Source organism: Saimiri boliviensis, chromosome 2 (genome assembly GCF_048565385.1).
Source record: "Saimiri boliviensis isolate mSaiBol1 chromosome 2, mSaiBol1.pri, whole genome shotgun sequence".
Classification (NCBI taxonomy): domain Eukaryota; kingdom Metazoa; phylum Chordata; class Mammalia; order Primates; family Cebidae; genus Saimiri; species Saimiri boliviensis.
The window spans coordinates 60,169,524-60,183,426 of record NC_133450.1 but is presented as its reverse complement, the minus strand read 5'-3'; the positions used below and the strand labels follow the sequence as shown (position 1 = coordinate 60,183,426).

Sequence of the window (13,903 nt, the reverse complement as noted above, 5' to 3'; positions counted from 1 at the left end):
ACTGCCTCACTTATAGTGACACTTCTCTCTGAAACCTCTGTAGCTGAGCACTATTACTTCGGATGCAGGAAAAAAGAACTTGGATTTTCCTGGTTCCCAACTACCATTTCCAGTCCACTAATCCTTCATTAAATAACACTTTCATTTTTGAAGTTTCTGCTATCTCATTTAGAGCAGTGCTTCTCAAAGTGTAATCCGGGGACAAGCCCTACTACAAAACTGTTACTGACACGAAGCTAGTGCTAGAATTCAGAGTAAGCAATCAAACATTTTATGGGAATCTGACAGAGAAATTTTATGACTGTTAAACGCAATAATTTTAAAACTGTGTTTGAATTTTGTATATCTACTGAATTCTGTATATTTTTTATATTTTATTTTTTGGCAATTCATTTTTATTCTATGTTACAAAAGCAGTAACACAAAATAAAACATCGAAAAAGCTTTCAAAAAACTTTTAAAAAATGGTCCTTCACCACAGCTAGTTTGAGAAGCACTGATTTCGATTATTAGTTTCTTATCTGTGATACTGTGAACCACTGACCACCAAGGTTACTTTCCCATATTTCAATAGAAAATTTTCTGGGCCAGGCACAGTGGTTCATGCCTATAATCTATGTACTCTGTATCAGAGTCTACTATACAATGCTTTTTTACCCATAGCCAGGATTCATGGGTTCAATAATTAAGGGATAAAAATAGGAATAACTCCATTCACTTTTACCTCTAGTGATCCACAAGCAAAATATTTGCTTCCTATCTCTGCAAATTAATATTCTGTTAATTCAAGCATCTTAGTTCCAAACACACAAAATCTTTCTTGGGAGAACATAATATGGATATCACTTATCTGGAAGCTGAAATTACCACATGGAATTCCGCATGCCTTTGAATCAACAGTTGAGGAAGGAGGTCGCTATACTGACTGGGATCACAGATCCTCACTACCAAGAGGAAACTGGGTTGCCACTATCCAATGGGGGTAAGGATGAATATATGTGGAATACAGGAGATCCCCTAGGGTATCCCTTATATTCATATTATATATCTATTCATATCTAGTGAAAATATCATTTTAAAATGAGAGTAAAATGAAGACATTCATATAAATGACAACTGGATCCAACAACAGCAGATACAGTATTAGAAAAAAGAGATTAAGGATAAAAGGAGAAGAAAGAAAAAAAGGAAAAGAAAGAAAGAGGAGGGGAAAAAGGAAAACAGCAAGGAAGAAATGCAAGGAAAGGAAAGAGAAAGAGGGAGGAAGAAAGAAAGAAAAAAAATAAAATGCTAAAAGACAGTTATTTAAGTTAAGAAAAATAACAAAATTGAAATTTATTCCCACATGAAGAAACAAAGTGAATTTAAAATAAATGTGTAGATAAAAGAGTATGTTTTTGCTTCTCAGAATTTCCTTGAAAGCAATTTTTTATTTGAAGCAAAATGGATATAAAATATATGTCAATATATCAAAAAGATGAGGGCAAGTGGAATTTTGCTGCTTAGGGAGTCTTACAATTTAAACCATGTAGTGCATTATCAATTTGAAGCAGATTGTGGTAAGTGAAATAAATAGATATACCATGGATTGAAAAACTAAAAATTATTAAGATGTCAGTTTTCCTCTGTTCTGGTGATCTATAGATTCAACACAATGCCAATCATAACCCCATTAAGTGTTTTATAGAAATTAAAAATCTGACTCTCATAGGAAAATGCAAAGAACCTAGAATAACCAAAACAACTTTCCAAAACAAGTTGGAAGACTTTCAATGCTTGTCTTAGAAATTTACAGTAATTAATGCAGTGTGACATTGGCATAAAGATACACAAATAGATCATTAGAACAGAACAGCACATCCATAAACAGACACACACTTACATGGTCAATTAATTTGTTCAATGGCACAAAAGCCACTTAATGGGGGGAAATCATCTCTCAACAAATAATGCCGAAACAACTGGATATTCACTTGTTTAAAAGAAATAAACTTCAATTTTATCTCACCACCATACATGACAATTAACTCAAAATAAATCACAGTTAAAAGTAAAAACTAAAACATTAAAGCTTGTAGAGAAAAACATAAGCTGTCAGCTTTGCAATCTTGAAAACAGATGTCAACAAACTTTAAAACTTTTTCCAATCAAAATATGGTATTAAGAAAATGAATAAGCAAGCAAAAACTGGGAGAAAATATTTTAATACATCTATCTGACAACAGACGTCACACAGAACACATAAAGAACCATAGATCAATAATAAAAAGTCAAATCACCCAAAATAAAAATGGGCAAAAGACATGAGCAGATGTTTCAATAAATAAAATATCTGAATGGCCAATAACTATCTGAACAAGTTCACAACAGCATTAGTCACTGAAAGATGCAAATTAAAATCACAATGATATACCAATACATATCTACTAAAATAGCTACAATTAAATGCACTGACAATAACAAGTGTTGACTAGTATGTGGAGCAATCAGAACTTCAGTAAATTGCTGCTGAGAATGTAAAATAATATAGTCACTTCCACATAAAATGTGCTGACTTCTTTTAAAAATAAATACATCCCTATCTTATAATGCAGCAATTCCATTCTTAGGTATTCAATCAAGAAAAAAAAAATGTATTTCCACAAAAAGACCTATATGAGAATTATCATAGCAATCTTAATAATAATAGATAAAAACTAGACAAATCTAAATGTCCACCAACAGGAGAATGAACAACAAATATAATATTATACAATGAAGTATTACTTATCAATAAAAGGTACAAAATTATTGATAGGTAAATATCAAAAATATCTTGCTGATACTACACAATACCACTTACATGAAATTCTAGAATAAGCAAAACACATCTGAAATTTTTTAAAAATCAGAGAAGTTGTTTGGATGGAGCAGAGATGATTGATAGAGAAGAAATATGGCTATGAAAATGTGTATATCTTTATAAAAGTGTGGTTACATGGGTGTATAAATTTGTCAGAACTCATCTAATTGCCAGTTTAATATTTATGTATTTCATTTATGTACATTTTATCTAAAATCAAAATTGTGAACAAATAAAAAGTGAACATATTAACAATTAAAACTTCCTGAATTTTCAACAATTGTTAAAACCAAAATAACAAAAGCACTTATAAAAATTTCTAGGGCCGGGCGCGGTGGCTCAAGCCTGTAATCCCAGCACTTTGGGAGGCCGAGGCAGGTGGATCATGAGGTCAAGAGATCGAGACCATCCTGGTCAACATGGTGAAACCCCGTCTCTACTAAAAATACAAAAATTAGCTGGGCATGGTGGCACATGCCTATAGTCCCAGCTACTAGGGAGGCTGAGGCAGGAGAATTGCTTGAACCCAGGAGGCGGAGGTTGCGGTGAGCCGAGATCGTGCCATTGCACTCCAGCCTGGGTAACAAGAGCGAAACCCCGTCTCAAAAAAAAAAAAAAAATTTCTAATGTACTTATGATTTTGATAAATATATTTATTGAAAAAGTTTCTAGATAAATTAGCTTACAGTATATTTTATTTCATATTTCAACCTGATTATAAGATTATTGTAATTTTTACCAGAATGGGCTATGTTAATATTACTAATGAGTTAATATAACTTTGAAACTTTTTTCAAGGGACTGTAACACTGAAACAGGCTACTGGTAAAAAGAAGAACCATTTTCCTCTTAATCTTTTCAGGGTTTTGACATTAAATATTTAAATTAATTCCAGAATGTGGTTTGGGAGTGTGATCTTTTATGATCCTAGAGCTTAGGATTATGACAGATGAGTCAAGTAGCAATTAATCAAACAAACCTGTATGCAAATGCTCAAGCACAGCCACAGAGTCATTTTAAAAACAAGAGTGAAGGCCTTAACATATTACGTTGAGAAAACATGTGTTATTTTATATTGTTCTGACAATTTGGACTGAAGACAACTCTCTTGCTTTCAATGATATATTCAGATATCTTTACATTCCTCTTAGATTATTTGTAGAATCACAGCAGATAATTTTCTAGCTACTTGGTTGCATGTATTTGTGTTTTTGAAAATTCAGTGTAAATATAATCCATTAAAGTGTTAATTAAAAGTTTTACTTATTTTTATAATCAGAGATATACTGAAGAAATAAAACCACAGAAATTTGAATTTGTGTGCATAATTTATGTGCACAAAAGTTTATGGAGCTATATGTAGCTTCCTAAAAATACTACTAGAAAATTTTTAGTTCCCTTTATAAAATGAATCTTTAGAATAAAGATGGTTTCATGCTAAAAAGTTTATAATATAAGCTCCCCAATTTTTAGAGAGTTCCACATTTTATAAAAATCTCTAAATATTGGGGAGCCTATACTATAAACTTATGTTCATAATGTTCATGGCTCATAATGAGTTCATGGCTCAAATTCACATTTCTTGTAATCCTGCCCAACCTGCAACTTGAAGAACACTGCCTATTCTGGAAAGGCAGGATAGGTTTACTATGACACTAAATGACAACATAGAAAAAAATGGTCATGATGTACTTAATACACTCTATTATACTTTTAAGTGGTATTTATAATGTTGGTAAAGACTAATTTTTAAAGAAATATATCAAATATTTTGATATTTTATGCATCTTAAGATGGTAAGACTATAGGCAGAGTTTTAGAAGTGTTATGCTGAAATGCAAAATCATCATTCCATAGGAATAACATATAACGGTTAGCACAGAAATAACAGACAAACAGAGAGCCAAATCATGAATGAACTCCCATTCACAACTGCTAAAAAGAGAATAAAATACCTAGGAATGCAACTAACAAGGGATGTGAAGGACCTCTTCAAGGAGAAATATAAACCACTGCTCAAGAAAATCAGAAAAAACACAAACAAATGGAAAAACATTCCATGCTCATGAATAGGAAGACTCAATATCGTGAAAATGTCCATACTGCCCAAAGTAATTTGTGGATTCAATGCTATTCTTACCAAGCTACCACTGACATCCTTTACAGAATTAGAAAAATCTACTTTACATTTCATATGGAATCAAAAAAGAACCTGCACAACCAAGACAATCCTAAGCAAAAAGAAAAAAGCTGGAAGCATTACACTACCTGACTTCAAACTATACTACAAGGCCACAGTAACCAAAACAGCATGGTACTGGTACCAAAACAGATATATATACAGAACAATGGAACAGAACAGGAGCCTCAGAAATTACACCACACATCTACAACCATCTGATATTTGACAAACCTGACAAAAAGAAGCAATGGGGAAAGAATTCCCTATTTAATACATGGTGCTGGGATAACTGGCTAACATATGCAGAAAGCTGAAACTGGATCCCTTCCTTACACCTTATACAAAAATTAACTCTAGATGGATTAAGATTTAAATGTAAGACCTAAAACTGTAAAACCCTAGAGAAAACCTAGGCAATACCATTCAGGACATAGCCATGGGCAAGGATTTCATGACTAAAACACCAAAAGCAATGGCAACAAAAGCCAAAATTGACAAATAGGATCTAATTAAACCAAAGAGCTTCTGCAGAGCAAAAGAAACCCTCATCAGAGTGAACAGGCAACCTACAGAATGGGAGAAAATTTTCTGTGATCTATCCATCTGACAAAGGGCTAATATCCAGAATCTACGCAGAACTTAAACAAATTTACAAGAAAAAAAAAAAATCAAAAAGTGGGGGAAGGACATGAAGAGACACTTTTCAAAAGAAGACATTTATGTGGCCAGCAAACATATGGAAAAAAAGCTCATCATCACTGGTCATTAGAAACATGCAAATCAAAACCACAGGTAGATACCATCTCATGCCAGTTAGAATGGTGATGACCATTAATCCTGCATTAATGCATTAACCATAAGGAGAAAACAACGATTAATTAGGCTTCATTAAAATTAAGAATATTTGGCATCAAAAGACAGGATTCAGAGAATAAAGATGCAAGCCACAGACTGTAAAAATATATGTAAATTACATAAATCAGTAAGAAAAACAAACAAATTTAATAATGGGCAAATAGCTTCAAAGAGATATTTCACAAAAGAAGACACCGAAATGTCCAAAAAAACATATAAAAAGGTGCTAACATCATTAGTCATTAGAGAAACAAAAAATACAAGATAAATCCACAATGAAATATGACTATACATCCATGAGAATGATTGACATTAAAATGAGCAATGATACCAACTATTAACTCTTACAACTAGAGAAACTCACTTGCATTGCTGCTGTAAACTGGTACAACTTTGCAAAAACATTTGGCATTACCTGATAAAACTAAACCTATGATTCAAGTATGTGCCTGTATATGTATCAAAAGAAATAAATGCTTAAGTCCACAAAAAGATAAGAAAAGAATTCTATAATACATCATTCATAATAGGTTAAAAATGAAAACAATCTAAATTTCTGTCATCTGTTTAATATGTAAATAAATCATGGCAGATTCACACCATAAAACATCACACCACAGTGAAAAACATACATTATTGATAATTATTAACAATACAGATCAACATACAGTAGTAACACTGGGTGACAGAAATTAGACACAATAGTATATGACATATGATTCCTTTTATATGAAGTTTTAAAACATGCAATTTGACCTATGGAGACAAAAGTAAGAAAAGTGAGAGAGACAAGAAGGAGCCTCCTGGAATACTAGCAATGTTCCATACCTTGATCTGGGTGGTGCTTACATGGGAATACACATATAAAAATTCATCAAATCCTTCACTTGAGATTAGTTCACTTGAGGTTATAACTCTATTTGCAAAAATACAAGCTTCCATAGCTTTCATATGTATTCCTCTCCTTATTTTTCTTGTTTAGAACCTCATGTCTTCCCTCAATTATGATAGGTTCCCATTATAATTGGTCTCTTCATACTTATATTTATATTACTCAAGAAACTTTATAAAGTCTTGCCCAGAAATCTTCCTCAAGAGTAGCACTTTCTGCATTTTCAGAAACTGAAAAGCTGCAAGTTTCATGTTGCCTAGAGAATAAAGTCTACATTTCTTAGCATTTTATCCACTTAAAATCCCCAAATAAAATTTCAAATAATATTTCTGGGTACAAATTTTCTAAGAAGGCTATTGAACTCCCATTCACAATTGCTACAAAAAAAAATACCTAGGAATAAAACTTACAAGGGATGTGAAGGACCTCTTCAAGAAGAACTGTAAACAACTGCTCAAGGAAATAAGAAAAGACATAAACAGAAGAAAAAGCATTCCAAGCTCATGTTAGGAAAAATCAATATTGTGAAAATGGCCATACTGCCCAAAGTAATTTACAGATTCAATGCTATACCCATCAAGTTACCCTTGACTTTTTTCACATAATTAAAAAAAAAAAGTACCTCAAACTTCATATGGAACCAAAAGACAGCCCGCATAGCCAAGACAATCCAAAGCAAAAAGAAAAAAGCTGGAGGCATCATACTACCTGACTTCAAACTATATTACAAAGCTACAGTAATTAAAAACAGCATGGTACTGGTATCAAAACAGAGATGTAGATTAATGGAACAGAACAGAGGCCTCAGAAGTAATGCCACACATCTACAACTATCTGATATTTGACAAACCTGACAAAAGCAAGCAATGGGGAAAGAATTCCCTATTTAATACATGATGCTGGGATTACTGGTTAGTCATATACAGAAAGCTGAAACTGGATTCCTTCCTTACACCTTATACAAAAATTAACTCTAGATGGACTAAAGATTTAAACATAAGACATAATACCATAAAACCCTAGAAGAAAACCTAGGCAATACCATTCAGGACACAGGCATAGGCAAGGACTTCATGACTAAAACACAAAAGCAATGGCAACAAAAGCCAAAATAGACAAATGGGATCTAATTAAATTAAAGCGCCTCTGCACAGCAAAAGAAACTATCACTAGAGTGAACTGGCGACCAAAAGAATGGGTAAAAAATTTTTGTGATCTATCCATCTGACAAAGAGCTAATAACCAGAATCTACAAAGAACTTCAACGAATTTACAAGAAAAATCCCAATCAAAAAGTAGGTGAAGGATATGAATGGACACTTTTCAAAAGAAGACATTCATGCAGCCAACAAACATGAAACAATACTCATCATCACTGGTCATTAGAGAAATGCAAATCAATACCACAGGCAGATACCATCTCATGCCAGTTAGAATGGCAATCATTAAAAAATCAGGCAACAGATTCTGGAGAGTATGTGGAGAAACAGGAACACTTTTACACTGTCGGTGGGACTGCAAATTAGTTTGACCATTGTGGAAGACAATGTGGTGATTCCTCAAGGATCTAGAACTAGAAATACAATTTAACCCAGCAATCCCAGCAATCTAGGTATATACCGAAAGGATTATAAAACATTCAATTATAAAGACACATGCACACACGTGTTTATCGTGGCACTGTTTACAATAGCAAAGACTTGGAACCAAACCAAAGGCCCATCAATTATAGACTGGATAAAGAAAATGTGGCAAATATACACAATGCAATACTATGCAGCCATAAAATAGGATGAGTTCATGTCCTTTGCAGGGACATGGATGAATCTGGAAACCATCATTCTCAGCAAACTGACAAAGAACAGAAAACCAAACACAACATGTTTTCACTCATAAGTGAGTGCTGAATAATGAGAACACATGGACACAGGGAGGGGAACATCACACACTGGGGCCTGTTGGAGGGGAAAGGGTGGTAGGGAGGGATAGCAGGGGGTGGAGGTTGGGGAGGGCTAACATTAGGAGAAATACCTAATGACAGAGACGGATGGAGGAAGCAAACCACCATGGCACATGTATACCTATGTAACAATCCTGCACGTTCTGCACATGTACCTCAGAACTTAAAGTATAATAATAATAAAAAAGATAATAAAAAAGAAATATATGTTTATTTTTTAATGTTTATATTCTTTAGATCATCCTTTTCATTCCTAGGAATTTTCCTTTAGGAAAAAAAAATGAATATACATAAAAATTTAGTTACAAAAACGTTTCCATCCCAAAACTGTCAATGGCAAGTAAGTTAAACAAATCTTAACATGCCCACATTATCAAAGTACGAGGCTTGGTGCAGTGGCTCATGCCTGTAATCTCAGCACTTTGGAAGACAAAAGAGGGTAGATCATTTGAGCCCGGGAGTTTAAGACCAGCCTGGGCAATATGGTGAAACCCTCATCTCTAACAAAATACAAAAAAAATCAGCCTGGTGTGGTGGTGTGTGCCCATTGCACCAGATACTTGGAGGCTTAGGTTAGAGGATCACCTGAGCCTGGGAGGTTGAGGCTGCAGTGAGCTGAACCAAAGCCATGATCACACCACTGCATTCCAGCCTGGGTAACAGAATGAGACTCTGTCTCAAATAAATAAATAAAATAAAGTAAAATTATGAGAATATCTAACAAAATGTCAAATCAATGTGAAAAACCAGGCTACAAAGTAGTACATACAATATAATATGCATTGAAAAAAGACAATGTACATATAACTATTTCTAGGAAGTGAGTCTGGGGACAATTTTTTCCTTCTTTTTGCTTATTCGTACTTTCTAAAGTTATACATACTTTCAAAAAGTTGTAAAAATTTCACAATAAGAAAAAACAAGTACTTATAATAGATGAACTATCAACAATATATTTTAGCAAAATGGACTGAAAAAACATGCATAAGCAAATAATTATATGATAGGAAAGCAAATTAACAAACTGACAAGAGAAAAATTAATGAGAATTTTATAGCCAGTACAATTAATATCAAATATGTTTCCTACTTTTCCTGAAACATGAAACTTTAAATGTTATACTTTATTTTCCTTTTGAGTATGACCTTTTTGTCAAATTTCTAGTATTTTAACTTATCATCACTTTGTATCTATTATATGCTATATACTATGTTAACTATAAGAAACACAAAGTGAAAACAACACTAAAAAGGAGAGATTAAGACACTAGGATATTTGATTATGTCCTCTGCTAAAGTGAAAAGACAACTTTGAAGGTTATATCATTGGGCAGAATTGTAGGTATGTTCATGAAGTGGGTTTGTTAGCATATGCTGCACTCCCTAATCTCAATCTGCTTTATCAAAGTGACTGCTGGTCATGTAGATGTCAAGTGAGGAATTCATAACCAAGCCAGGAATGTTCTAGCACCCATTTCTGAATTGGAAATATGTGTCATTATATTATCTTTGCAGACCTTAATTTCTGTACTTGTTACAATATGGAGGAAATTCCTTGCAAGTTTTAAATTCATATTTTTCCTTAGATATGCTTCCTCTCTGTAACCACTTCTGAATCTGGCTTACTGTGTGATAAAATACGTATCATTCAGGGTTTATTTTTTCCTATACATCCATATAAAAATCACACAGAAAAACATCTGGAAATCAGTAACCTTAATAATTGTAATATGTCCAAAATCTTTTTTTTTAATTGCATTTTAGGTTTTGGGGTACATGTGAAGAACATGCAAGACTGTTGCATAGGTACACACGTGGCAGTGTGATTTGTTGCCTTCTTCCCCATCATCTATATCTGGCATTTCTCCCCATGCTATCTCTCCCCAACTCCCCACCCACCGCTGTCCCTCCTGTATTTCCCCCCAACGGACCCCAGTGTGTAGTGCTCCCCTCCCCGTGTCCATGTGTTCTCATTGTTCAACACCCACCTATGAGTGAGAACATGCGGTGTTTGATTTTCTCCTCCAAAATCTTTATTTCAAGTGCCTTTTTCTCTTCACTGCAACTCACTATAGCACAATTATTTGACAAACCAAGAATTCCAATACATGGGCTTACCAATTTTTTAGTATCCAGGACCTTGCCTTCTGTAATACCACACTCTCCTCAGTTTCTTTCTACGTGCCTCATCACTCCTCTACCTCTTTACATAAGGGAGAGTCCATGGTGAGGGAGAATGTGTGTTTCATTGCTATAATAACTCTCTGGTCCCTCACCCATTAGAATCTCCATTGTAGTTAAAATCTATCTACTATACCATACTACACTCAAGATTGAAATACTGCTAAAAGAAATCACACAATTTCACAGGTAGGTTTTAAAAAATTTAACTACCATAATTCTTAAATGTGCATTCAGCTCTGCCTGGCAATCCTACATTTCTCTAGTTATGTTCATTTACATACAAACAAACAAAAAAATGATTTCAAACTGCCTGTACTTTATAAATCTTCACCACCATCCACTGAAAATCTAACCTAACATTTTAGTAGAGAATGACACTGCACCCCCAACTTCCCATTATTAAATTTATCAACTTGCCAGCATCTGTATCTATCCAAGATCTTTACAGATATCTGTTAGAATGAAAGTAGTTTCCCTGTTCCTAACAAAAGGCAATTCTTACACTTAGGTTCTGGAACCTATTTCCTATCAATGTACTCATCTACTCCAAGACTTGGTACTGTAATTATCTTTTTTATCCCTTAAAACATCACTTTTCCTTTTTTCCTGGTTCATTTGTTTTTAAACAGAAGCATGTACTTAGAAAAAAGTAAAGTAGAAAAGGTAGAGTACAGGGTGCAAATACAAGTAGGCTAGTAGATGAAATGGCTGGGGACATGCAGAAGTTATCTTTTTAACTGGGAGGAGAAGTTGGATAACTACAGAGAAAGAAGAGATAAAATAGAGGGAAGAGTGAATAGACAAGCAAAAGGCAAGAAGTTGCCAGGCAACATTGAGAATCTTCTTGAAGATATTAATAGTTGGTCATGGATTTAAGGTAAGTTCATTCAGTAAACTTGTGTGATTTTTCTCCTGCCTTATAAAGCTGTGAAAAAAACAAAGCAGAAAGATTCATTTAACTAGGTTTGATTTTGCTGGATGAGTAGGACAAAGGAAGAGGGGGCCAAGAAAAATAAGGTTATATTATATGCAAGTTGGTGATAATTATAATGGGCAATGGAATTTAAGCTAGATGTGTATGGTGGGTGAAGTAAGGTCATAAGGGGTTTGAGGGATAAAAAAGAGTAAGATCAATAGAAATAAGTTAAGGCCAGGCACAGTGCCTCACACCCGTAATCCCAGCACTTTTGGAGGCTGAGGTAGGCGGATCACTTGAGGTCAGGAGTTGAAGACCAGCCTGTCCAACATGGCAAAACCCTGTGTCTACAAAAAATACGGAAAAATTAGCCAGGTGTGGTGGGGCACACTCATAGTCCCAGCTACTTAGTAGGCTGAGGCAGGAGGATCACTTGAACCTCGAGAGGACACTGCAGTGAGCCAAGATTGCACCACTGCACTCCAGCCTGGGTCACAAAGCAAGACTCTGCCAAAAAAAAAAAAAAAAGAAAAAAGAAAAAAGAAAAAGAAATAAATAAGTTGAAAAATTGATAGAGTCAGAGTTCTAGAGTGAGTGAGCTAGAAAGACAGCAGCTGCTAGTCAGAAAGTGGGAGGCCTGACATTGAGACTCAGAATGACCAGGAACAGAGTATGACCACAGAGTACACGGCAGATATTGTATGCAGCACACAAGGACTAAAGCAGAGAAATTCTAGGAAATAAGAGACTATAATTTTTTAAAGGGTTGTTTACCTAGGAATTTACATCACCAAGAATTACGACATGAGTAGGCTAAAGAAAGAAATGTTGGAATAGATCCAAAAATCTTAACAAAACAAGGGAAGTGACATAGAGGTGTGTACATGACTAAAATAGTATGTACTGGGTAGTTTAGTCGATGCATGAGTTTCAAAGCTGGAAGTGTTCAGGGAGTGAAAAAGACATTGATCTGAAAACAATAACAAGGCTGAGTATGGTGGCTCATACCTGCAAACCCAACACTTTGGGAAATCAAGGCAGGAGGATCACTTGAGGCCAGGAGTTCAAGAACAGCCTGGGAAACAAGGTGATACCTCATCTCAATTTAAATAAATAAATAAATAAAAACAATAATGAGAAACAAACCTCTAAGCCCAGGGGTATAACTGGTATGAACGAGAGCACAGCCACTACTTTTAAAGGACTGCACTGGAAGCAGTGGCTTGAGGGAGGTAATCAGGTTTCGGGTAGAAAAGGAAGGTGTAAGTGGAATTCAGAAAAAATATATAAATAATTTTGATCCATTAATCATTGTTTATTAAAAGGTACTAAATTAGGCAGTGGGAATAAAACAGTAATGTAGACAATCTCAGCCCTCAGAAAACTGCAACTTAAGTAAGAAGTCCCATATAAAAGTGATTAATTGAAAGAATATAACTAAATTTCTATAACAAGTTAGCATGTTATAAAACAAGTTTAATTTTATGAAGAAATGAGACTGCATTCAATTTCATTTAAAATGAGGTTGCAAATTTTGAACAGTAGTATAATAAAATACATAATTATTTTAATATAGCTAATCACTGCGGTATTAATTATGTGCTAAAAACTAATATGAATTAAGAATATCTGGGTCAAAGTCATTTTTTAATAGTTAAAAGAAACAAAGGAAAATGGTAAGTATATGCTTTTACAGATACATGCAGAGTTACCTTAGACAAGGCAGCATCCCGTTCTTCTATTAGTGCACTCATTTCTTCTGCAGTTATTCTCATTTTACATTCTTTGGTCTTGTAGATTCTATCCACAATTATAGCTCCATTCTTCTGAATAGCTATCCCTGTGTCTGCATTGTTTATTCTGTTCAGTAATTCCTGTAATGTCTACCAACACCATTATATGTTAGTCAGACATGAAGTTTTAATATATTTTATTTAATATAGGGTTTTAATTAATAGGCACATGTGAATTGTAAATTGACTGAGTGAAGTTATTGAATTTTCATATTGCAGCAAAGATGTACATTATTAGTGTGTCAATTCTTCTTTTTCCCACATCTTAGTTCTTGAAACC

General features: G+C 34.1%; 1 protein-coding gene across 17 annotated transcripts in view; it reads right to left on the bottom strand.

Annotated features, from left to right (window-relative positions):
* Positions 1-13,903, bottom strand: part of MIPOL1 (mirror-image polydactyly 1) — a 377,605-nt gene that overhangs the window by 253,943 nt on the left and 109,759 nt on the right. For all 17 annotated transcript variants that reach the window (XM_074393412.1, XM_074393408.1, XM_074393411.1 and 14 more), the window contains one exon: positions 13,543-13,713. In XM_074393412.1, coding sequence (XP_074249513.1) covers positions 13,543-13,713 — 171 coding nt within the window. The remainder of the gene's footprint in view (positions 1-13,542; positions 13,714-13,903) is intronic.